General features: G+C 56.2%; 1 protein-coding gene across 1 annotated transcript; it reads left to right on the top strand.

Moving 5' to 3' along the window:
* Window positions 1-833: 833 nt before the first annotated feature.
* Window positions 834-23,517, top strand: RET (ret proto-oncogene). Its single transcript, XM_011953805.1, has 16 exons — window positions 834-1,252; window positions 2,486-2,681; window positions 5,134-5,333; window positions 7,338-7,596; window positions 8,240-8,365; window positions 8,993-9,103; window positions 9,695-9,814; window positions 10,619-10,875; window positions 12,725-12,872; window positions 14,528-14,635; window positions 15,679-15,893; window positions 16,193-16,315; window positions 18,066-18,136; window positions 19,720-19,857; window positions 20,925-21,024; window positions 22,601-23,517. The coding sequence occupies exons 1-16, from the start codon at window positions 1,148-1,150 to the stop codon at window positions 22,778-22,780; spliced, it is 2,457 nt and encodes an 818-aa protein (XP_011809195.1). The 5' UTR covers window positions 834-1,147; the 3' UTR covers window positions 22,781-23,517.
* The last annotated feature ends 1,753 nt before the right edge of the window (window positions 23,518-25,270 follow it).

The following is a 25,270-nucleotide window of genomic DNA, read 5'->3' as shown; positions in this document are numbered from 1 at the left end:
CCCTCCTTGGGGTTGGCTGTGGAGTCTTCAGCAGTGACCTTCCGCCTTCAGCATGCCCCCTTTTCTGGATTATTTCTGGAGGACAGATGGAGGGCAGGCTCACTGAAGAGTGTGTTGTGGTTCCTGGCCCTGCTTCAGGGGCGATGTAGAGCACAAGCTGCAGTGCAGGGCACAAGGAGCATGCGCTTTTGCCTCAACATCCGGCCTTCAGAGGATGACCAGCCTGGCGACGCACTGGACAAGGAGTTGTAGAGTGGAGATGCACACTAGGCGGTCAGAAATCATTATGCGTTAATGTCACATCATACCCCAGATGTCCACCGTGTTTGTTTTCAAGTGGTAGAATCGTGGCTTTATTCCTCACGTTCTCTAAAATGAACATATACATAATTGAAAAAAAAACTAACATTTTTTTAAAAAGCAGCCAAAGTCACCAATATGGTGAAACCCCGTCTCTACTAAAAATACAAAAATTAGCCGGGCGTGGTGGCGGGCGCCTGTAGTCCCAGCTACCCGGGAGGCTGAGGCAGGAGAATCGCCTGAACCCGGGAGGCAGAGGTTGCAGTGAGCCGAGATGGCGCCACTGCACTCCCGCCTGGGCAACAGAACGAGACTCCGTCAAAAAAAAAACCGGCAGCCAAGGCCAGTAGCTGGCTCTCTAGGGCTGCAGTGCAGCATGGTCTGAGCCGGAGTCACCCTTCCCCACACAAGGCCACTTCTGATCGAGGCCAGGTGGACGGAGGAGTGTCCCAGTCCCTACCGGTTGCTCAGGGTGCTGATGCCCGCTCTTCCCCACCATCACGAGTGAGGACGCAGCTGCAGCAGGACGTAAGCGCAAACTCGTGTTCGGAGCGCTGCCCTCACCTGTGGAGCGGAGGAGGGGAGGCTTGGGTCCTCGGCTGGCGTGCGGTGTGCGCCCCGCTCTGACCGCAGAGCCCCCTTCCCGTGAAAGGCGGCTGGCCCGGTCCCGGCTGGCGATCACGCGGGGCCCCTGTCTGCTTGGTGCGCAGGTGAGGGTCTGCCCTTCCGCTGCGCCCCGGACAGCCTGGAGGTGAGCACGCGCTGGGCCCTGGACCGCGAGCAGCGGGAGAAGTACGAGCTGGTCGCCGTGTGCACCGTGCACGCCGGCGCGCGCGAGGAGGTGGTAATGGTGCCCTTCCCGGTGACCGTGTACGACGAGGACGACTCGGCGCCTACATTCCCCGCGGGCGTCGACACCGCCAGCGCCGTGGTGGAGTTCAAGCGGAAGGAGGTGCTTGTCCGCGCGTGCTGTGGTCTACCCAGTGTCTGTCTCCCGCCGCTGTTCGTTTCTCTGTGGGTTTAGTGTCCGTGTAGCCACCCAATCGTGTGGCCGACCACTCACGCGTTCATTTGTCCTTCGTCTCCGTGGGCCCCCTCTGTCCTAGGGGGAGAAGAAGGGGGAGTCCTGTCAGCACCCAGCGGGGCCTTGCTTCGGGAGACTGGGAACCCTGGGTGCCCAGTCTGGGACTGACCAGGATGAGGCCCGAGGGCTCGCGTCTGGAGCACATTTGTGCCACTGCAGGCGGGTGCGGCGCGCTGCCCGGGCGGGGAGCATCTGCCGGGAGGGCACTCCCTCCCACCAGCAGTCAGCCTCCAACGGGAGGGCCCTTGAGTGACCAGGAGCGGTGCCGGGGATTGGAAAGAGACAGGAAGGCGGATCACCTCCGGCGCCGCCGAGCCGGCCCGGCCCCGCCCCGCCCCTCTCCGGTTCGCGCTGGTGGAGCGCCACCGCCACCTGCTGAGCCTCAGGCCTTCCTGCAACCGGCCCACTCCGCCGGGGCCGTGGGAAAGTGGGCGTGGGGACTGAGGTAGTGCGTTGCCTTGTCCCGCTTCTCTGGGCACACCACGTGCAGGTTTGGCAGGGAAAGGAGGTCTGACCGAAAGTACATCTTATGAGTAAAGGCTGTGTGGGCCTCCCTGGGCCACCTAGGGGTGACAGCAGAGGCCTGGTGCGCAGAGCCATCCCAGGTGCCTAGCGGCTTTCCTCACAACCCCCTCCAGCCTGGGGGAGGAGGATGCTTAGAGCAGAGCGCTTTGATGTAGACCTGGCCTCGGATCTCGGCTCTGCCATCTGTTCCTGTGTGACCTTGACCTGACCTTCACCCTGTAGGGCCCAGCTTCCTCAGGGGAAAGTGGAGGTGCTCATTCTGCTCTCTAGGGACCTTGATGGGTCCTGCCAGCAGGGTGCCTGAGCATCAGCTGTAATTCTCCTTGTAAGAGGTCTACATTGCACTTGTTACACAGGCGAGGGTCAGTGGCTCAAGGAAGGTGACTGGGCCAGGCTGGCCAGTGACCCCATAGGAACTTGAATCTAGGTCAGGCAGTCCCCAGACCTGGCTCTGACAACACACACCTGGTCCGCCTGTGGGCTGTGTGGGACGTGCAGCATCCTGAGGTCTCTGGTTTTGGGGGGTCTGAGGGGCCACTCTCACCTGCACTGACCAACGCCCTCTGCATCCTGCAGGACACCGTAGTGGCCACTCTGCGTGTCTTCGATGCAGACGTGGTACCTGCATCAGGGGAGCTGGTGAGGCGGTACACAAGCACGCTGCTCCCCAGGGACACCTGGACCCAGCAGACCTTCCGGGTGGAGCACTGGCCCAACGAGACCTCGGTCCAGGCCAACAGCAGCTTCGTGCGGGCGACCGTACATGACTATAGTAAGAGGGGCTGGTGGCATGGCCTGGCTGGGCCCCCAGGAAATGAGGTGCTCACTCTTCATGGGCAAGCAGCACCCCACACACATGCACACCTGGCATGTCCCTCTGTGGCCCAAGCCACTTCCCCTCCACCCTCTGTGAAGCACTTCCTGTGTCTCTGCCAGGCCTGCCCTCCAGCCACCAGCAGGGCTTTCACCATGGGTCCTCTCTCCCGGAGCTGCCCCATGGCCGACCCTGGCAGGGCCCTACCGCACCCTCATGCTGACCTCGCCAGGGCTCACCACTGATTGCAAACACACATGTCACCTGAGGCTTTCCTCCCACCCCTGGCACTCCATCATTGCCCCTAAGGTGTCTCAAATGCTTAGGAATTATTGCTCCAGCCTTATCAGCTCTCTGCTAAACAGTTTGGTGTACAGAAGCAGCCCCGAGCCAGGTCAGGGCTTCTGAGCCCATTGTCCTGCCTGACTCCTGACATGTGCCACCATGCTCACCTGCTTGCAGGGCACCTTTCAGCTGAGGCCTTGCTTCCTGCCTCCCTCCCCCACCTCCTGCTGATTTCTCCTGGGATCGCCTTCCAAATAAACCACCTGCATTTGGGGTCTGTGTCTGGGGGAACCCCGGGCCGTGGGTCCTTCGCCCCTTTCTGCCTGGCCTGGTCCTGTTCATTCCTCAGTCCTCCCCACCTCACCAAGCCTATGGAGGCCCCACTTGTCAGAAGGGAGACAGCCTCCTTACCCTGGCACTGAACACCCTGTCTGCCGGAGTGCCCCTTCCATCTTTGTTTCCACCACATGAGAACCAGAGTGGCAGCACACAGCAGGTACACGGACGGCATGACTTCCAAGGCTTGGCCTGCAGGGTCATTGGGTCTGCTGGAGGCTCCTGCAGTGGAGAGGAGTTCTGCCATGCTCTGGGGGAGCTGTCTGGAGGGCTCTAGCATGTTCTTCCCAGGGCCTTGGTAATGCAGACCTGTAAGCCCCCATGTCACACACACACACACATGCACACACACCCTGTTACCCCAAAAAAACAAAACTCTGTAAAACATTTTAAAGAGGTGTATTCTGAGCCAGGATGAGTGACCACAGCCTGAAGAAAACACAAACCCAAGAAACCTTGAGTAAGTGGTCCCCAGGTCCAAGGCGGTGGGGTTACAGTTTGCTTTTATACATTTTAGGGAGATAGGAGTTACAAGCAAGGACATAAATCAACATTTGGAAGGTATGCATTGGTTTGGCCCCGAAATGCAGGGTATCTTAAAGCAGGGGCTTACAGGTTAGAGGTACATGCAGAGATTCTTTAATTTACAGTTGGTTGAAAGAGTTAAGCTTTGCCTAAAGACTTCAGGTCAGTACAAAGGAATGTTAATGAGGCCTGCTATGTGTCGCGTGATGCTATACAGGGTCAGGATGGAAAGTAAACTGCGTTGTACCTGGGTAATAAAAAAAAAAAAAAAAAAAAAAAAAGGTTTTTAACAAGATTTTATGGGCCAGGCATAGTGGCTCACACCTATAATCCCAGCACTTCAGGGAGACCGAAGCAGATGGATTGTTTGAGTCCAGGAGTTCAAGACCAGCCTGGGCAACATGGTGAAACCCTGTCTCTACAAAAAAATACGAAAAATTAGCCAGGCATGGTGGCACATGCCTGGATTCCAGGAACCTGGGAGGCTGAGGTGGGAGGATGGCTGGAGCCTGGGCGGTTGAGGCTGCAATGAGATGCAACAGAGCAAGACTCTGTCTCAAAAAAGAAAACCAATGTTATGGTTTGTAGGGTGTTACTTAACCCTTGCCTGGCATGGCCTTAGGTCCTGTTTATAATTTGGTATCTTACTGCCACAAAGAGTCTGTTCTGTCAGTCTTATGATCTCTGTTTTAATGTTAATGACGGTCAGTCGTGTCCAGACTCCAGAAGGAAGAGGGCCTAATAAGGCAAGTCCACCCTGCCTTCCTGTCATGGCCCAGAATTCTGTTTTTAAGGTTTTTCTGGTGTCCACTTGGCCAAGAGGGGATCTATTCAGTTGGTCTGGGGACTTAAGATTTTAGTTTTAGTTTACAACTCTATATACAAACACCCCATACATACAGGCACAAATACCCTATGCACAGACACCACACACATGCATACTACACACTTACACATACCACATACACGCCTGCCACACAAGCATATCATACACACAGACACCTCATACAGTCCATGCACATGCACACACACACAGGCTGCCTCAAACTGAGAAGGGTTCCCCGGACTTTCAGTTCAGCAAATCCCAACATTTGAACATTGGTGCTAACTTAGGACCAGCCCCAGGCCGGTCGCATGGCACTGTATGTGTGAAAGTGCATGTTTGCACCAGTGTGTGTGCAGGGCTGTGTCTGGGAAGAGGCGTGCTACATATGAGGAAGCAACCAGAGCAGCTCGGTGGTCATTGTTGTGCCCCCACCTGCAGGGCTGGTTCTCAATCGGAACCTCTCCATCTCGGAGAACCGCACCATGCAGCTGGCTGTGCTGGTCAATGACTCGGACTTCCAGGGCCCAGGAACGGGCGTCCTCTTGCTCCACTTCAACGTGTCGGTGCTGCCGGTCAGCCTGCACCTGCCCAGTAGCTACTCCCTCTCTGTGAGTAGGAGGGCTCGTCGATTTGCCCAGGTGAGCCCACACCCACTGCCCGTCTGGGGAAGATTGAAGGGCCAAGGGACATGGGGGCACAGGGAGACAGGTGACACTGCCTCTTGGCCCAACCAGCACAGAGTAGACTGGGTGGAGTCCTGAACCCAGGGCCAGGAGGTACAGCTGGGTGTGCAGAAGAGGTCTGGGAGAGCTCACAGTGGGCAGGGCTAGGGGCTCCTTGGGCCTCTCTTTTCTCCCCCTTTCCATTCTTGGTATCTTTAAAATGTTTTTTCAAAAATGCAAGAGCAGTACTGGGTAAATCTACATATATGGTGACTTGGAAAAATCTTCCTGGTAAATTGGTAAGTGAGAGTGGCTTGCAGAGATGTTGGTCCCACATGACCCCCTTTGTGCAAAAGCAGATCTTCCCTGACGGGGATCTGCAAGTGTGCAGAGATCGTAGTGCTGTCCATAGTCGTGCCCCCAGGGGGAGGCAGAAAACACTTCCACTTTTTACCTTTTGTAACTAGGTTTGCTAAAAAGCATACATTTATATTTGTCTTTGGAAAATAATGATTAGAAAGAGAAAACATAAAAGTAATAAATACTCATTAAAGAAGATGAGGCATGAGGTGTGATCCCTTCTGCCCGTAGGTACCAGTGTTGCACGTCATGGCGTTCTTTCTGGGATGTTTCTCGTAAACACTTATTAAGTTGACCTGAAACTGCAGCATGCGTGGTCTCACATGCCGCTCTCCCTCGCAGAGCAGCCTGCAGCGCCTCCTCTTCAGAGGGCCATTGGCCAGTTCTTTCAGGTGGTTCTGTGCCCACATCAGCTCCTGTCAGCCACCTGTGTCCAGCCCACAAGGGAGCCCACCCTTGGACATATCCAAGCTACCCGACCATCCCCTTGGTCTTTAATAGGAGAGGGATCAGAGACGGAGGGGCGACAAGGCAGAGGGACCTGGGGGTCTCACGGGGGCGGGGCAAGAGCAGGTATTGCTGGAGGTGAGTCACCTGCCCTCTGTCAGGCTCAGGAACAACGAGGGCCTGAATCCCAGTCCAGCCTCAGCCTCACTGTGGTCTCACCCCTCTCCCCAGTTTGTAAAGCTGTGAATTAGGGACAGGAACCCTGGACAATTTGGAGAGTCACAAGAGAATCTGGAAGTGGGCTTTGTAGGGGAAAGTGAGGAGGCCCAGGAGGCTGGTTTTTGCTGTGGTCACATGGGCCTGGGAGAGCCCGGCCCTACTCTGGCTGGCCCCTGTCTCACCATCTGTGGAACTCTTGGTTTCAAGCAACCGCAAGAGTTGCCATGAGGCTGAAAGAATTCAGCTGCCTGGCTCCAGGACCTGGCATCCCCAGGAGAGGCCCCTCTTTCCCAGGGGCTCTGGTCAAAGTCCAGGGAAGCCCCTTGGTCCTGGCTCCAGGGCCTGGCATCCCCAGGAGAAGAGGCCCCTCTTTCCCAGGGGCTCTAGTCAAAGTCACAGGGAGGCCCCTTGGTCCTGCATGGGCTGGGGCAACCATGCTCCCGAGTGTTGTGGCTGGGGTTCAGTGCTCTGACCAGGGGACACCAGGGCAGGGTGGACCTCTAAACCCTGTGCACTGAGGGAGGAGCAAGGGGTCCCCAGAGCACTGCTGGGGCAGCTGGGAGCAGCTGGGGAGGGGCGTGGGAGACATTCTGGCGGCCTTGGTGTCTGAGTGAGGGAGAAAAGGAGAATAAAGGGTTAAGTCAGGGCCCGCCTGGGGCTTTTCCTGCCAACAAACTGAACCTGGAGGCCCTGGGTTGCTTTGACCTCCCAGCTCCCAGGAACAGAGGCAGCTGGTGACATGTGGCCTGAGTGGAGCTGGGCAGGGCAGGGCCGGGGCAGGTGGGTGGGTCTGCAGGCGCTGAGGGGATGGAGGACAGGGAGCTCAGGGCGGCTGCTGTCTCCAGGTTCAGTTGGGGGCTGTTCCAGAACTCAGGCTGTGTGGGAACCTCTACCCTCAGGCCACTGCAGGCCGGTCCAGCGGCCTGGTTAAAGTGTTCCCCTGTGCCCCCCTAGATCGGGAAAGTCTGTGTGGAAAACTGCCAGGCGTTCAGTGGCATCAATATCCAGTATGAGCTGCATTCCTCCGGCGCCAACTGCAGCACGCTAGGGGTGGTCACCTCGGCCGAGGACACCTCGGGGATCCTGTTTGTGAACGACACCAAGGCCCTGCGACGGCCCAAGTGTGCTGAGCTTCACTACATGGTGGTGGCCACCGACCATCAGACCTCCAGGCAGGCCCAGGCCCAGCTGCTTGTCACGGTGGAGGGGTCGTGTGAGTGCCTGCTCCAGGAAGGAATGGGTTGGAGACCTGGGGGCTTCCGGAGCCTGGGCCTGCTGCCCTTTGAGAAAAACAGTACAGGTGCAAGGCTTAGCTGGGGAGTGGGGAAGGCATGGACCAGCTTTACCCTGAGTGACCCAGCAATAAATGGTTGTCCCTTCCAGATAACATACAGGACCTTGGTTAAATTTGAATTTTGGGTAAACAACAAGCAGTTTTTTGGTATAGGTGTGTTCCGTGCAACCTTTGCAGCTTCTCGAAAGACACACCTCCAGGCCCATCCATGCCCTCTAAGGAACATGCTGAGCAGCTGCCATTCATGCCATTCATTGTGTATCTGACATGCACGTCCCACAGGGCATCCTCAGCGTCATTGGCTGAATCTGGCTGCCCTCACATCCTTCTTCCTGTACTTACCCCAGCCCAGGTGACCCCTGCTTTGTGACCATGATGTCCTATACCCTGCCCTGTGCCCTGTGCTCCTGGCACTGGCTTTGCTGCCCTGGGTCTGCCACTCCAGTCCCCTTGGGCTCCATCTGTGGGGCAGCTCAACTGGTACTGTTCCCTGTCCTTGGGCACTGGCTGGGCGCTGGACCCAGGCCAGCCCCCTGTGACCCTGCTTGTCTGCCACCTGCAGATGTGGCCGAGGAGGCGGGCTGCCCCCTGTCCTGTGCAGTCAGCAAGAGACGGCCAGAGTGTGAGGAGTGTGGCGGCCTGGGCTCCCCAACGGGCAGGTGTGAGTGGAGGCAAGGAGATGGCAAAGGTGGGTCCTGGAAAAGCCCGAGGGAGGCCTGCAGGGGCAATGGCACCAGTAGAAACGGGGTCCTGCGGCCCTGTCAGCCTGGGGTGGCTCTCCCCGCTCCAGGTCTGCTTCTGGCACCTCATCCCCCACGTGGCTCACGATGCCAGCATAGTGGGCAGCAGTGCAGGGCTGGGGAGAGGGCTTGCGAATACAGCAAATGGTCCCCAGGCTGGAGTCACTCTGGACTTGGGAAGGTCTGAACCAAAGTTGGGATGTGCTGGGGACAGAATGGCCTTTTCTGGGAGGTCCTCAGCCAGGGGATGTGGTGTGGGCAGGGGACTCATTGTCTGCATCAGCCAGAGGCCAGCCTGGGTGTGCCCACCACCATGAGGGGCCCTCACTGTGCAGCCCTGAGAGGGTCCCGACCTCTTTGCTGTAAGGGCCACCTGCGTGAGAAACCCCTCATACCACCTCTCCCATAAGCTGTGGCACCCCAGGATGCTTCCGCTGGCAAGGCTCTGTGTGTGGTGTTTCCCTGCTCAGGGCTCCATTTGCTCCTCCCTGGAGGGGCAGGATCGGCCTAGGAGGTGGTGGGGGCGTGTGGCGGGGCTCCCACGTGAGTGACAGCCTGCTGTGTGTCCTGTGCAGGGATCACCAGGAACTTCTCCACCTGCTCTCCCAGCACCAAGACTTGCCCTGATGGCCACTGCGATGTCGTGGAGACCCAAGACATCAACATTTGCCCCCAGGACTGCCTCCGTAAGCAGGGTTTAATGAGGGCATGGGAACAGGTAGGAGATAGTAGGGGAAACCTGGATCCCACATGCACTTCAGCCAGAGTTGCCAGGGCTGTCAGTTTTATGCATCAAGCTGAGCCTCCTGTGCATTTCAGCGTCACCCTGGCCATGGGGAGGGAGCAGGGAGGGTCAGGGACGGGGAGAGGCAGGGACACACAGACTGTCCAGGTCCCTGCTGAGGCCCCAGAAATTGGCACACACAGATTTCAGAAGCAGAGAATGGTCAATAGGGACACTGACAGGGAAAGTATGGCCCTGAGCTAGACAAGGGACCCTGCAATGTGCTGGTCAGGCCACCAGGCTCCAGTTTTGGAGGGAGAGTCATTTGTTCAGATGAAATGTTAGGAGGAGGCCTGGCTTCACCCATGGCTTCAGAAAGGCACTGTGACCGAACCCTGCCCGACTGAGCCAAGCTGCTGGGCGCCTGGCCTCCCTGGGCCTATGCTTGCGACACCAGTTGGGGAGGGGGCTCCTTGGGACACTGCCCTCGAAATATGGGGGCCTGCGGTGGTCAGGCACCCCAGGGGGCTGAGTGGGCTACATCTGCCCTCAGGGGGCAGCATTGTCGGCGGGCATGAGCCTGGGGAGCCCCGGGGGATTAAAGCTGGCTATGGCACCTGCAACTGCTTCCCTGAGGAGGAGAAGTGCTTCTGTGAGCCCGAAGACATCCAGGGTGAGTGGGTGGCAGCCGGGACCACCACCACCTCCTGGGCCCATGGAGGTCTCAACAGCACATCTAAGGTCCCAACAAGGGAGGAAATTGCTGGGAGGCGAGTGGGCCCCATGAGACTTCCCTCCCTTCCTCTGGGCCTCTGTTACTCCATTGGTGCAACCCAGGAGAGGGGCCAGGGCCCCTATAAAGTGTCCTCTGGCCCTAAGTTCTATGATGAACAGGCCAGGAAAGCAGTTCTTCCACCAAACAACTTGTCAGGCTGACAAGTCACTGTCCCTTGCATCTGGGACCCACCCAGGAACACATTTCAAGGTCAACAGGTATGGTGGGTGGCACAGCCACACTGACTACACTCAGGGATGCGGTTCTGCCTGAGCACAGGGACACCTTTCTGGTATTGAGTTTTCTGGTATTATATAGCCCTATGTCATGAGCCACTTAGCATTTTCATAAAGAAAATGCCAAAGACATTTGGAACAGAGGAAAATTTTGACCTTCCCTACCAGCCCTCCAGTGCCAGCTGGTGTAGTGAGCATAGCCTCTGCTGTGTGACCTTGGCAGGCTGCTCAGCCTCTCTGAGCCTCTGTCACCATCTGTAAGAGGGCAATAGTAGTCTAGGAGGGGGCAGTAAATGGCAGTACCCATGCCCGATGGGGTGTTCTCAGGCCTTCCCACACCTTCACGGCCACTTCCCCGCTGGCGCGAACACGGTTGCCTGGAGAGCCATGCGGTGGAGCATGCGCAGCCTGTACCCAGTGGTGCCGAGCCTCTGGGCCTGGAGCCTCACACCGTCCCCACCCACAGATCCACTGTGCGACGAGCTGTGCCGCACGGTGATTGCAGCCGCCGTCCTCTTCTCCTTCATCGTTTCGGTGCTGCTGTCTGCCTTCTGCATCCACCGCTACCACAAGTTTGCCCACAAGCCACCCATCCCCTCAGCTGAGATGACCTTTCGGAGGCCCGCCCAGGCCTTCCCGGTCAGCTACTCCTCTTCCGGCGCCCGCCGGCCCTCGCTCGACTCCATGGAGAACCAGGTCTCCGTGGATGCCTTCAAGATCCCGGTGAGGGTCCCCATGGGGCAGGGAAGACCGCCTGCCCTCCCCAGATGTCTTGCAGGGAGGGAGGCCAGCTGGGGAGAGGAGGCCATCCCGTGAGGGACTGCCAGCGCTGGGCAGATGAGGCCCGTGCTCTGCCCCTATTTCCGTAGGGTGCTGTGTGGGGACAGTCTGTGGGGTGGGACTATGATGAGGTGCTGTTCCCATCCAGGTGAGAGGCAGTGGTCAGGGTCGCCGCATCGGGCAGGGGAGCAGCAGTGTGGACGGAGGGACACTGAAATCAGAGGGGGGTGTCTCTCTGGGGAGCCTGGCCTGCAGGTCTGTGTGTGCTGCTCAGAGCCTTCAGGCTGTGCTGAGCACCCTGGAGCCTCCCTGTCCCGGCCAGGCCTGCTGTGTGGTGCTTCTGCCCTCTTCTGGTGGTGGCCTGCCCCTTCAGTGTCCCCACTAGCACTGTCCAGGGCGCTGGAAGCCAAGCCTCGTTCTGGGAGGAAAAGAGGCTCAGAGCCAAGGGTGTGAGTGAACGGTGAGCCATGCAGCTTATGGTGGCATGAATACCTCCTCAGCAGGAGCCTCCAGGGAGGAAGCTGAGCACCCAGTGGCCACAGGGCCCTGGCAGTTCCCATCTCAGGCTGGGAGGTGACCTGGGATTCCTGGGAGGGGCCACATCACACAGCACAGCTCAGCCTGAGGCCTTGGCCCTGGAGCCTCCGTTCAGGCAACACCCAGCCCTCGGTAAGGGTGTGGGCCAAGAAGGCCTTCCCAGATGTGGCCACTGCCACTTCCCCACCAGCTTTCCTAGTTGGTGGTCCCCGTCCTGGCCTGGCCGCAGCTTACTCTCATGGCAGGGCTCTAGGATAAGCCTCCAGAGTCCTTCATAAACCCAGCGGGTTTGTGCGAGGCTGCCCAGGAAGGCCGCCCTGGTCTGGGCTGCTGCTGGCAGAGACCACCACCCTAACCCCAATCAGCTCCAGAGTCACACTCATCAGCACCAGGTCTTGGACCCGTGACTCAACCTCAGTTTTTGAGAGGATCAGGTTGATGTCGCCCTCATGTGCTTACTGCAGTCTCTGGAGTGTGGTAAACAGGTTTCCAGTGCCAGCTGTGGAGGTGACAGCCGCAGGGAAGCCATGGCGATGTCGACACTGACCTTGACTGTGGCTTCCCAGGGAACATGGGGCCAGACCAGGACAGCCCAGGAGCAGGAGACCTGGGGTGACAGATGCCTATAGCTGGCACATCAGGGGAGGGTTCCTGGATCCTGGCAGGCTTTGGCCTCCCTGGTCAGAGTTCAAGCACTGGGGGTAGGGGTCTGGGAAGGCATCCGAAGCAGTCCCAAGTGGGCCCGATGTGTGGATAGAACTTTGATGGGAGGGCAGGGTGGTGGTGCCAGCAGGCAGAGTAAATGGGTGCGTGAGGGCAGGTGGCAGCCCTGGAGGAGCAGTGGTTCCACACTTGGAGGCAGAACATGGTGGCGCCTTTCTTTGCAGGGATGGCTATGTAGAGAAGTTGCCCTGGACACTTCCACTGTAGCCGGAGGTCCTGGGCTGGGCCAGTGCTCATTTAGTCCTGGGGCAGGGGTCAGGGGAGACAGTAGACCAAGAGCCAGAGACGGTCAGAGTACTGAGTCCAAGCCATGCTGTGACCATACCTGTCATGTAGCAGCTCTCAGGGGCCTGGCTGTGGGGTCCTGCCCTGGACAGAGACAGGCAGCATTGCCTCTGGCTCAGATGACAGCTGGTTCTCTGCACATTGGAACTTGTCCATGGGGGCTCCTTTAAGGGTCTTGCCTTCTTCCTCCCCTGTCATCCTTACACTTTCCTCCCCTCTTCTCCCACTTCCCTTATTTCCAACATAGGAGGATCCAAAGTGGGAATTCCCTCGGAAGAACTTGGTTCTTGGAAAAACTCTAGGAGAAGGTGAATTTGGAAAAGTGGTCAAGGCAACAGCCTTCCGTCTGAAAGGCAGAGCAGGGTACACCACAGTGGCCGTGAAGATGCTGAAAGGTACCTGCCAGGCACAGGCACAGTGCACCTGGGGGAGTTTCTGGGGCGAGGGGGTGGGGTGAGGCCCCTCCTGCCCAGCATGGGACCCCAAAGAGCCCCCATTGCTGTTTTAGAGCGGCTGCAGTTGGGGGACCCGTCCCATGGACCACTTGGGCCTAGAGAAGCAGAGCGAGGACTTTGTTCTCCCTGGAATGCTCTAGAGGTGCTGCTGTGCCAGTGCCACTGAAGATCTAAGCTTTAAACATTTAAAAAGCCCTTTGGTTTTGAGCTGATAGCTGTCTTCACTCAAGTCTACCCCATTCATTCCTCTCAGCCCAGTGTCTCCTGGGGTCCTGGTGAAGAGACCACCAGTAAGGACTGGCCCTCAATCTCAAGAGACCCCCATGGGCCTATCTCGCCTGCATGCCCAGTCATGCCACAAGTTTGGCTCTTGATGGGCACATGCACTTACCCACACAGGCATGCATGTCTGAGGCTGGTGACTGCACTGAGTGGCCCCCTCTTCTGTGGCCAGGCCCCAGCCCTGCAGACAGCCAGGCTGAATGGCAGTGAGAGAGAGTAGTTGGTATACACAAGAATTATTTGCAGTAGTTGGGGGCTGCACAGCACAGGGTGCTTCCAGATGCCTACCCAGCCCCTCAGACTGGGTTCATCTCCAAGCCAGTAAAACCCTGGACTCTCCAGGGGTATGGGGAGACCCTTGGATTTCCTTCAGCCATGCACAGCCCCAGGCCGCCCACATCTGATCCAAGGGGTCCTGGGGCCCCAACTCCCAACTGTCCTCTCCCTTCCAGACAATCCTTCAGGACAGAGGAGGTGGCACGGCACAGCTGGGCAGTGGGACAGCTGACCTGGGAGGGATGGCTTAGCCATGTGTTCTGACTCTTGGAATACCTTCAGGCCCAGGCACCTGCTGGGCATTCCAGGACAGCACTGGCCACCCTCGGGACGCATGTGCTGGGCAGGCCACCCCTGTGGTGCCTCGTCCTCTTTCCATCATGCCTCTACAGTTAGACTCTCTGGGGAATCATGCTGTTCATTAAGAATAAGTCAGGTGTTCAGTGCACTGGTAACACTGCTTTATCTCAGGTGCTAATGTGGGTCTTCTTGGTAACTAACGGAGTTTGAGCTGCTGACATGCATGCGTGATGGATACATCAGCAGCACGGGAGATGCCTGGGCTCCAGGCTGGCCATCTGAGACGGGAGTGGGAAACGGGGAGCCTGGTCGCGGTGTGTGGACCTCTTTCATGGCTCTCCAGCTTCTCCAGGGCCTCTTCCCACAAGTCGGCGTGGGTACCTGGGGGAGTCCCCTCACCTTTCCAGAAGGATTAAGGAGGGCGATTTCTGTGGACCACTGTCTTCTAAAGACGACTACAGGAACATAATGCCACATACACAGGTGGCCCAGCCCTGAGACACTGGGGAAAGATCTGACATGTGTGGATGCTGGCTCCTCAGGGCGCTTCTTCCTCAGGGCAGATGAAGCCCCTGTCCACTGACCCCAAAGGCTGAGAGAAGCCTCAAGCAGCATCGTCCTTGCAGGCCTCTCTGTCTGAACTTGGGCAAGGCAATGCTGGTCCATCCTGACCGGTATGGTCATGGAAGGGGCTTCCAGGAGGGATCGTTTGCAACCTGCTCTGTGCTGCATTTCAGAGAACGCCTCCCCGAGTGAGCTGCGAGACCTGCTGTCAGAGTTCAACCTCCTGAAGCAGGTCAACCACCCACATGTCATCAAATTGTATGGTGCCTGCAGCCAGGATGGTAAGGCGAGCTGCAGGGTGAGGTGGGCAGCCACAGCACCCAGGCTAGGGGCTCCATACAGCCCTCTTCTCCCTCTTTCTCCCTTTCCCGACTGCTCCTGCCCTGTTTCCTATTCTCCCTCTTTCTGAAAGCCTGGCTCAGGCCCCAGCCTGGAGCTTGTGTCTAGCTGAGTCCACGGGCTTAGTGGGCACTTCCCATCAGAGGGGCCCCGTGCTAACGGCACTCCCTGGGCCCAGAGGGCTACTCAGAGGTCTCTGGTGTGACATTGCCATGTGTCCTCACCCAGTTCCGGGCTGAGCCCGCGGTGCAGGGAGCTCTAGGAATGGACAGTGCATCCTGGGTACTAGGGTACCCTGGGTACCACAGGGCACTAGGTGTGCTGTGACCTCAGGTGACCCCAACCCCGCCCTGCGTGACAGGAGCTTTGTCACCATTTCTCAGATAAAGATCCAGGAGACCAGCCTGGTTTGTTGGTTTTCCAAACCACCGTGCTGCTCAGGGGCTTCCCAGCATGCATGTGCAGATGTGTGCGAGAGGGATAGGGAAACACCGGGAGCGCGCAGTAGGCACTCTGGTCAGCACCAGTAGAGTTGGAGGCTGAGCCTGGGGCAGGACAGGCGGGAACAGGGAGCAGGCTGCGTGCAGAGCCCAGCGCCAGGCGGGAACCCTTGCATCTGTGCAGGTCTCTGCCTCCATCAGCACCCCCAGCCTGCACTGGGGCAGGACCCAGGAGGCAAAAAGGCATGGGGTCCTAGCATCAGGGAGGGGTGCCTCCCAGGGCAGTGTCGCCCGCCTCAGGCAACTCTAGAAGGAGGCGCCCACACGAGCAGCAGGAGGCAGAGAGCAAGTGGTTCAAGAGAGAACTGAGACTTCAAGGTCTTCGCTCTCCACGGAGCTGCAGCTGTACTGCCCGAGGCAGGGCTGTGTCTGCCCCCTTACTCGTTGGGTGGCTGGGCCTGGGGGTCCTGCAGCCTCCCACCCTGGCTCCCGAAGACCGGAGCTGCCTGACCCACACGCCCAGGGCCGCCTTTCTCCACCCCCAGGCCCGCTCCTCCTCATTGTGGAGTACGCCAAGTACGGCTCCCTGCGGGGCTTCCTCCGTGAGAGCCGCAAGGTGGGGCCCGGCTACCTGGGCAGTGGAGGCAGCCGCAACTCCAGCTCCCTGGACCACCCAGACGAGCGGGCCCTCACTATGGGCGACCTCATCTCATTTGCCTGGCAGATCTCACGGGGGATGCAGTACCTGGCCGAGATGAAGGTGTGTGCATATGGCTGTGCACCCAGCTGGCCCCGGTCAGGCCACACCCTGACCCACCATGTCCCTGCCACCCACATCCTGGCCTGCCACGCCCCCACCATGCCACGCTCTAACCCGCCACACCCCTGCCATGCCACACCCTGACCCCACCACGCCCCTGCCATGCCACACCCCCGGCCCAGGTCTCACCAGGCCGCTACCCGGGCCACACCCTACCCCTCTGCTGGTCAAACCAGGCTGAGCCAGTGACCGCTGCCGCTGGGCCATGGCCTGAGGACTTGTGCTGTTTTTCCTCGCAGCTCGTTCATCGGGACTTGGCAGCCAGAAACATCCTGGTAGCTGAGGGGCGGAAGATGAAGATTTCGGATTTCGGCCTGTCCCGAGATGTTTATGAAGAGGATTCCTACGTGAAGAGGAGCAAGGTGCCCAGTCCTGGGGGTGAGGCGGGGCTCCCGGAGATCCCAGCTGCACCACAGGGCGGGCAGTGCCCTTGGGACACCTAGGAAAGATACCGAAGATTTGTGGAACTCTAAGTTTTTTATAGCCCTCACCCCAAATCTTTCTGACCCTGGGTCCCCAAGGACCCAGTTAGAACTCCGCTCAGCCTCTGGCATGTCCTTCTCCTCCAGGGCCTCGAGGACACCCCTCCCCTGCAGCACTGACTGAGGCCCTTGCCACACTTTTCAGAGGCCACCTCATGCTGCGGAACTAACAGTCCTCTTCTGCAGAATAAAGGTCACCGTTCTGATGTGGCCTTAGCACTTTCCTCAAAGAAGGGTGGGGTGAAATTAGCAGGATCGTCATTCTTTGCAGAAAGAAATGTATTGCCTTACAAGTGAGGCTTCTCCTGCACAAGGGCCTTGGACGCTGGGCTAGGTGAGTTTAGAGGCATAGGAACCCCCTGGACAGGTTCCAGAAATGCAGCCCAGCTTTGTCCAAGGCTATGAAACAGGCAGTGGGCACCCTTGAGGACACCTGGTTCCCTACCGTGGTCCTAGTCCCAGGACAACTGCCTTGGCCTTCTTAGTTTTTCCACCCACGTCAGCCCCTCTCCTGCAGCCTCCCAGTGGCAGCCCAGGCAGGTCAAGTTCAGGGGGCTACTCAAAGGCCATGCTACCCAGACGTTCAGAGCAGACCCTGCTCAAAAAAGAAGAAGAAGAAAACACACACACACACACACACACACACAAAAGGCAACTTCCTGTGATTCAGCTTTGCTCTGAGGGGTCTGGAAAAGTCATTTGTGTTGCCAGGGGTTGTGAGCTGTTCAGGTTTTTCTGGGGTTTCCCTTGTGACGGCGGATCTCAGAACTGCTGCAGGGGAAGGGGTAGGGGTTGGCCCGGGCTCTGTGGAGGGTGTGGACACAGCCTTCCTGTTGATGTACTGGTCCTCCAGGGAGAGAAGCTGAAGGCATTCCTGCACGAGGTGTGCAGGCTGCACTGTCACACGCTGCTACCAAGACAGCCACAGTGCACTAAGGACATAAATCCCTAATGTGTTTAAGTAAAAGAAGTGACAGTAATGTTGTGATACAACCTAAGGCACACATTTTAAAAATGGACTTGCACCTTCAGGCTTGTCTGTGGAGAAGCTGTTTCTCAAGTTACCCTGGAAAGGATTTGTTAGGTCAGACCCCAGCACTGATGAGGGATGTAGGAGGCTGGGGGCACTCATTCAGAGATACTAAAAGCACGCTGCAATACAGTAAGAGAGAAAAAACAGCCTCCCTGAAGGCACACAAGACAAATCCCTTCCCTCAAGGCTCCTTCAGTGTGGTAGCTGCTGGCAAAGTGCCCAACATGGAAATGCTACATGTTGGTTTCCCAAACACATTGGCCCTCAGAACCCTAGGAGAGATCTTGCTGGAGGAGTTCCAGGCCCATGCATAGGGAAGCACTGCTCTACACCACCAGCAGGCCTGTGTCGTGTGACAAACTGGCCCTGTGTGGCTTTGGGCGGGCAGCTGACTCCCGCCAGCATCTCAGCAATCCCCAGGAGGTTCAGGCTGGAGCTCCGGCCCCTTCAAAGCTGTGTGTGGCCAGCTCTGTGCCCAGGAGTGTCTACAGCACTCTGACTGCTGAAAGCTCAGGGATAGGGCCTGGCCTTCTCCTTCACCCCTCCTTCCTAGAGTGTCAGAGTAACTTAAATGTCTTTCTTCCATCCCCTCTTTAGGGTCGGATTCCAGTTAAATGGATGGCAATTGAGTCCCTTTTTGATCATATCTACACCACCCAAAGTGATGTGTAAGTGTGGGTGTTGCTCTCTTGGGGTGGGGGTTACAGAAACACCCTTATACGTGTAGTCGGGCCATGACGCCCATCCATGCAGTTTGGCCAGGGAATTGCACTGGCCCTGAGCACCTGTCTGCAGTGTCAGCCCTCCACAGTGACCCCCTCACTGAGGGGACTTCATGATGTATTCATGAGGCAAATGGCTGGGCCAGGCCGAGCTGCAGTTCTGAAAGCTCCAGTGGAGCATGAGAGCAGAGCAGGTGGCCGGTAACCCAGCCTCCCCCGCCCTTGCCAGCCCCATGCCTCCCTCTGGGCCCCTTGGTGACTCATAGGCCCAGCCCAGCAGTTACCCTCCTGTGGTCCTGAGTAGGGCTTTGGGCTCAGGCAGAGCGCCCAGTGACTTGCCCTCACCCACAAGTGGAGCTTGGGGACTCCACCTGAAGATGGCCTTGTGTGAGTTTATAGATTGGTGTGCCCCAAACTGCTTAAACGTGAAAGCCAAAAATTCATTATTCAGGTCCAATGACAAGAGATGATCGCTTTCAAAACACAGGATTCTTGCCTCTAAAGTGTTCTACAGTCAGCAGAGGTGTGATGTGCATCTCTTTTTTTTTTTTTTTTTGGTGGGAGGATAGGGTCTCACTCTGTCACCCAGGTTGGAGTGCAGTGGCACAATACTGGCTCACTGCAACCTCCACCTCCTGAGTTCAAGCGATTCCTGTGCCTCAGCCTCCTGAGTAGCTGGGATTACAGGCACGCGCCACCTCTCCTGGCTCATTTTTTTGTATTTTTTAGTAGGGACAGGGTTTCACCATGTTGGTCATGCTGGTCTCGAATCCTGACCTCAAATGATCCGCCCACCTCAGCCTCCCAAAGTGGTGGGATTACAGGCGTGAGCCACCACACCCAACCAACACGTGCATCTTAAATACTGTGGGCTGTGAGCAACCATTTGGACAACAGCTTCCCAATTACATAAGCTGAGTGTAGGCTAGTTGGAAAAGGCAGAGAAAAGCATAAAGAAGAGACTGAATGTCACTGGACCACACCACACAGTGACCTCTGGCTGCCCTCTGGTGTGCTCTGTGGTGTGCACATGTATGCTTTTTATTGCCCTAAATGGGCTCATGCGATGCTGTTTTGTGATATGATATTATTCCCATTGCACAGCAAGTTTTCCTTCACAGTTAAAATGTTTTTCTATAGCTTTTTTCCTTCTAAGATTTTATGAAATTTTCCAAACACATAGAAATGGTGAAAGAACTATACAAGGCACTCTGAGTCTGGTGGTCTGCATTCTCACCCCTTTAAGTGCCAGACCTCATGTGCCCCTTGTGGGTGTGGCTGCTCCGATGGGAGTGGCTTGGGCAGGGACTTCAGCTTCATGGAGTAGGGGCCAGGCAGGCAGGCAGCCCTTCTGCACCTTCATACTACATCCATCTGAGCAACCAGACCCAGGCTGACATCTGTGAGCATCTGTGCTTGGGGCCGACAGGGTCAGCAGATGCTTGGCAGTGGGGATGGACATCTGGGCCCCCCGGAGGGTACCGTGAGGGCCAGGTGGAGCCACTCACTGGTCCTCTCACTCTCTGCAGATGGTCTTTCGGTGTCCTGCTGTGGGAGATCGTGACCCTAGGGGGCAACCCCTATCCTGGGATTCCTCCTGAGCGGCTCTTCAACCTTCTGAAGACCGGCCACCGGATGGAGAGGCCAGACAACTGCAGCGAGGAGATGTGAGCGGGGACCAGCTTTGGCCCAGCCTCACTTGGGAAGGGAGGGGACACCTGTGTGCATTCCCTCCCCATCCAGAGCAGCCCCAGGAGAAACCAGGAGAAGTTGGGGGTGGGGAGTGGGCAGGGCAGAGGTTAGAGAGCCATCCTTGGGTGTTGCCATAGATGCTGGGAGTCCTACCCTGCTGAGGGCTGGTGGGCTTGCTAGGAGGTCTTATAAAAATGAGCGAGAGCAGGGACTAGTGCAATACAAGCTCAAGGGCTGAGAGCTGTCCCAGCACGACACTTGGGGAGAAGCTGGTAATTCCAAATGGCCCAGGGGGCACGTGTTAAGGGGTGCCTGAGTGGAGGTGCAGAGCCAGGCAGGGGCAGCCTGGGCTGCAACCTGAGAGGTTGAAGCCTTTACACTCTCGGGAGAGATGGTCTTAGAAACCAGGCCAAAAACAGATGAGAAAGGGCTGCCCAGAGGCAGAGATGCTTGATCCATGCATTCCATAGAGTGGGGCGTGGAGGGGGCATCCTGGGCCAAGAAGCCAGGCACTGCCTCCCTGGGCCCCCAGCTGGTGGCCAGTTGGAGCACTGCGGTCTGCCTGGGCACCCAGGCAAGCAAGGACAGTGCAGGACAGATGTGTGATTGCCAAAGGTTCTTGTTTGTCTGTCTCCACAATTAAAAGCCCTCAGTCAGTTCATCCTTCTTGAGAGTTTTAAGGACTGGCAGTTATCACTTAGCTGCCAGAGCAGGCATAATATCCAGTGAGCTGTTTACCAGTGTCTTTGCAAGGGAAGTAAAAATGAATCTCCCCTGGAGGGAAGGGAAGCCTATAGGATTCTGGACCACAGCTCTGGGAGACCTGAGCACAGTGGCCCACGGGCTGGGATCCTGCAGATAAGCCCTGCCCCAGTCCCAGCAAGGCTCAGAGGAGATGTCAGCGATGCAGAAATAGCTTTGGGGTTGGAGGCAGAGCACACTGGGCCCAGGGTGCAGGGCAGGGTGCGGTGACTGTGGTGGGCTGTCCTTCCGAGACCTGGCCTTGCTTGGGTCACATTGGCCTGTCTGCTCTTCCCACCAGGTACCGCCTGATGCTGCAGTGCTGGAAGCAGGAGCCAGACAAAAGGCCGGTGTTTGCGGACATCAGCAAAGACCTGGAGAAGATGATGGTTAAGAGCAGAGTGAGTGCCTGGGGCCAATTCCCACAAGCTGAAAGTGGCGTGGGAGACTCCAGCCTCACCCCAGGCAGTGGTTTTAGCCCTCAGAGTTCCCAGTGTGAGGTCACAGTGGGATTGTGCAGAGAGAGACAGTCATGCTCTCCCCTGTCTGCAGACAGCAGACTGAACCCTTCTCAGGCCAGGCTGTTTGGGCTTCTTTTCAAGTCATGAAGAAACCAAGATTTTTGACATTTAGGAAGAGCTCTCTACAGACAGGCATGGGAGGAAAATATTCCAAAGCCAAAAAAAATTGTTTTCCATAATGGAAAATGAGAAAGTCGAGTTGAAGCAAGTGCCCAAAATTCAGATGCCCAGAGGGGAGCCCGGCTGGGGAAGGGCAGTGAGTAAGGAGCAGTGGAGACTGTGGCAAACAGCCAGGCCCCTCCAAAAGGTTCCTTGCTGGAGTACCTGTGGCCTGCAGAGAAAGAAGCCAGGAATGGACCGGGTCTTCTGCATTTTACAAGGTTTATGTTGTCTCCCAGTTTTTATTGTTAACAATTCATTTAAATTTCCCAGAGCCAAATGTAGGCAAAACAAAGCTTATCGGGGGGTGACCAGAGTCAGCCCGCATGCCTAGAAGTACAGTTTGTGAGTTCTACACATTTTCAACCAGTTTCATCAGGCAGCTGCTAGGACCCGTACTGTGTCTCAGAGGCTGGGAATCCAAGTAAACAAGACTAGCACAGCCCTGTCCTCACGGGGTTTACACAGAGACCTTGTCTTAACATTGGCACATTTACTGAATTGTCACTTCTTCAGACTTGGATAGCAGGATGCAGGACCTAGGACCCCGTAGGAACACTTCACATCACTGTCTCGCTTGGATGAAAACGCCAAGTCCTGAGAATGCAGGGTGGTTCTTAACAGAAGTGATCACTGGTGCTGGCCTTCCTAGAACAGTGCTGAGAAACAGCCAGGAAAACACTGGGCCCCTCTGTGCACATTCAGGCTGGGCATTGAAAGGAGCAGATGCAAGTGGCCCCTCGTGCTGGGGAGCCTGTGCCTGTAGCAGGGTCATGTGCACCCTGACAGCACTGTCAGATTTCAGAAGTCTTAGCCCTGACGTGATGTTCTAGATGACAGGGATCCTTAGGGAAAGCTGGAAAACATCCTGCAGGCTGGGGCTGCATCCTGGCATGTGGCTGCAGTGGGCTCCCCCAGAGCCCAAGGGTTTGTCAGCGGGCCGGTTCCCTGCCACCCATCTCCGAGTTGGGCCAGGGGCGGCTGAATGAGGCATCCCCTGGGGCTGCCCTCCAGGCCCTGGAGATAGGACCCTGAGGGAGCACATTTCTGTCCCCAGGGAGGTGACTTTCCAGGGGAAGAGACAGAATAGACAACACCCAGGGGGACCTCAGAGCAGGACCAGGCTAGCCAGGAGTCCTGGGAGCTTAGCGCAGCCTGGCCCTGGTCTCAGAGAGGCCAGGAGATTGGTGTGAGGTGGAGACACAGCCAGAGCCTCTGCCCTGCGGGCAGCGGGGGACCTGAGTTGTGTCTAGTCGTGGCGCATGGCGTGGAGTGACCGACCATCTCTCTCTTCCAGGACTACTTGGACCTCGCGGCGTCCACTCCGTCCGACTCCCTGCTTTATGACGACGGCCTCTCAGAGGAGGAGACACCCCTGGTGGACTGTAATAATGCCCCCCTCCCTCGAGCCCTCCCTTCCACATGGATTGAAAACAAACTCTATGGTAGAATTTCCCATGCATTTACTAGATTCTAGCACCGCTGTCCCCTCTGCTCTATCCTTCCTCTCTGTGATGCTTTTTAAAAATGTTCCTGGTCTGAACAAAACCAAAGTCTTGCTCTGAACCTTTTTATTTGTAAATGTCTGACTTTGCATCCAGTTTACATTTAGGCATTTTTGCAACTATGTTTTTCTAAAAGGATGTGAAAATAAGTGTAATTACCACATCGCCCAGCAACTTAGGATGGTAGAGGAAAAAACAGATCAGGGCAGAACTCTCAGGGGAGACCAAGAACAGGCTGAATAAGGCATTTCTAGGGTGGGAATCAAGTCATAGTACTTCTACTTTAACTACGTGGATAAATTTACAAATCTGGGGAGGTATTCAGTTGAGAAAGGAGCTGCCAGCACCACCCACCCTGCACTGGGAACACAGACCCCTCCTGGGCAGACCAGTGCCTCTCAGAGGCCACCTGGGACTGGCCAGCGGCCACTGGCCAAGCCTCAGCCCCAGTCCCAGTTGCGTGTCCTCCATCCGGGGCAGTGAGATTGCAGGAGCTGGCCGGCCCTGGGAGGACACACCCCCGCTGCTGTTTTCACATCCTTTGCCTTACCCACCTTCAGGACAGTTGTCACTTATGAAGTCAGTGCTAAAGCTGGAGCAGTTGCTTTTTGAAAGAATATAGTCTGTGGTGCTGTGGTCTTGCAATGGACAGTAAATATGGTTCTTGCCAAAACTCCTTCTTTTGTCTTCGATTAAATACTTGAAATTTTTTTCTGTTTCCTAACTTCATCATTGGTTGTTTGAAATCTTGGCGTTTCAAGCATTTTTTCAAGCTGAGACGGTTCCTTTTGCATGCCTCCTGACTCACTGACTCCTCACGGGCTCTGTGTCTAGTGCCACACTCCATTTGTGCTGACGATGCTATGAGGCTGGCCCGCGTGCGCCCTCGATTTGGAAGGTCCTCTTCTCCGTTGTAGGATCAAGACAACAGACGAGTGCCTCCTTTATGTTAGAGAACGTTTTATAGAACGTTCCCGCTGCAGTAAGCCATTGAGTGTAGCAGTGTGCTGTTGCCCTACACTGCCTTAGAAAAAGTTAAGCAGTTTGACAAATATACATCAGATTTGAGAGTCTCAAGCTCATAAAAGTCAAAATTGGTAGTGTCTATTAAGTTACATTTACCAAGAGAGCACATGATTATTTCCCTTAACGATAACAGTGTTTTTGGAAACCTGAAGCACAAAACCATTAATATAATTGGCACAGAAACCATGAGTTTGGTTTGAACATCAAAGGGAGTTTTGCCAAGGCCTTACTGTCTGCACTTGAAGTTTTGGTTCTTCAGTGCAGAACAAATGATCTGTTTTCATTTTTAGGCATGTCAGACCCGAACTGGCCTGGAGAGAGTCCTGTACCACTCACGAGAGCTGATGGCACTAACACTGGGTTTCCAAGATATGCAAATGATAGTGTATATGCTAACTGGATGCTTTCACCCTCAGCGGCAAAATTAATGGACACGTTTGATAGTTAACATTTCTTTGTGAAAGGTAATGAACTCACAAGGGGAAGAAACATGCTGAGAATGGAAAGTCTACCGGCCCTTTCTTTGTGAACGTCACATTGGCCAAGCCATGTTCAGTTCCCAGGCGGCAGACTCGTTTTTGGTAGTTTGTTTTAACTTCCAAGGTGGTTTTACTTCCGATAGCCGGTGATTTTCCCTCCTAGCAGACATGCCACACCGGATAAGAGCTCTGAGTCTTAGTGGTTAAGCATTCCTTTCTCTTCAGTGCCCAGCAGCGCCTGGTATTGGTCCGTGTCCATCAGTGACCGCCAACGTTCTGTGTTCACATGTGTGGGTCCACTGCTTACTACCTGGTGTATGAAATTAGACCTGAACTGTTGGATTTTTCTGGTTGCCGCCAAACAAGGCAAAAAAGTTTAAACATGAAGCACACACACACAAAAGGCAGTAGGAAAAATGCTGGCCCAGATGACTTGTCCTTGTTCAGAATGAGAGCCTGGGAGGGCCTGGGGGTAGTGTCAATGCCCCTCCAGGGCTGGAGGGGCAGAGGGGACCCGAGGATGGGCCTGGGCTCAGCATTCGAGATCTTGAGAATGATTTTTTTAAATCATGCAACCTTTTCTTAGGAAGACATTTGGTTTTCATCATGATTAAGATGATTCCTAGATTTAGCACAATGGAGAGATTTGATGCCATCTTTGCTGTGTGGATGGTGGTATCAGGGAAGAGGGCTCACAAGACACATTTGTCCCCCGGGCCCACCACATCATCCTCATATGTTCGGCACCGAGCAACCACTACCCCTGATGAGAACAGTGTGAAGAAAGGGGGCTGCTGGAGTCCCAGGACTGCTGACAGCAAAGGCTTTGCTGCTGTGAATCCCACCTGCCACCAGCCTGCAGCACACCTCATAGCCAAGTAGAGGCAAAAGCAGTGGCTCCTCTGACCTGTTAGGAGCAGATAGGGCTTGTACTCACTTTAATTTGAATCTTATCAA

This window comes from Colobus angolensis, unplaced genomic scaffold, assembly GCF_000951035.1.
Source record: "Colobus angolensis palliatus isolate OR3802 unplaced genomic scaffold, Cang.pa_1.0 Scaffold370, whole genome shotgun sequence".
Taxonomy (NCBI): domain Eukaryota; kingdom Metazoa; phylum Chordata; class Mammalia; order Primates; family Cercopithecidae; genus Colobus; species Colobus angolensis.
This window is presented reverse-complemented; position numbering and strand designations above follow the sequence as displayed.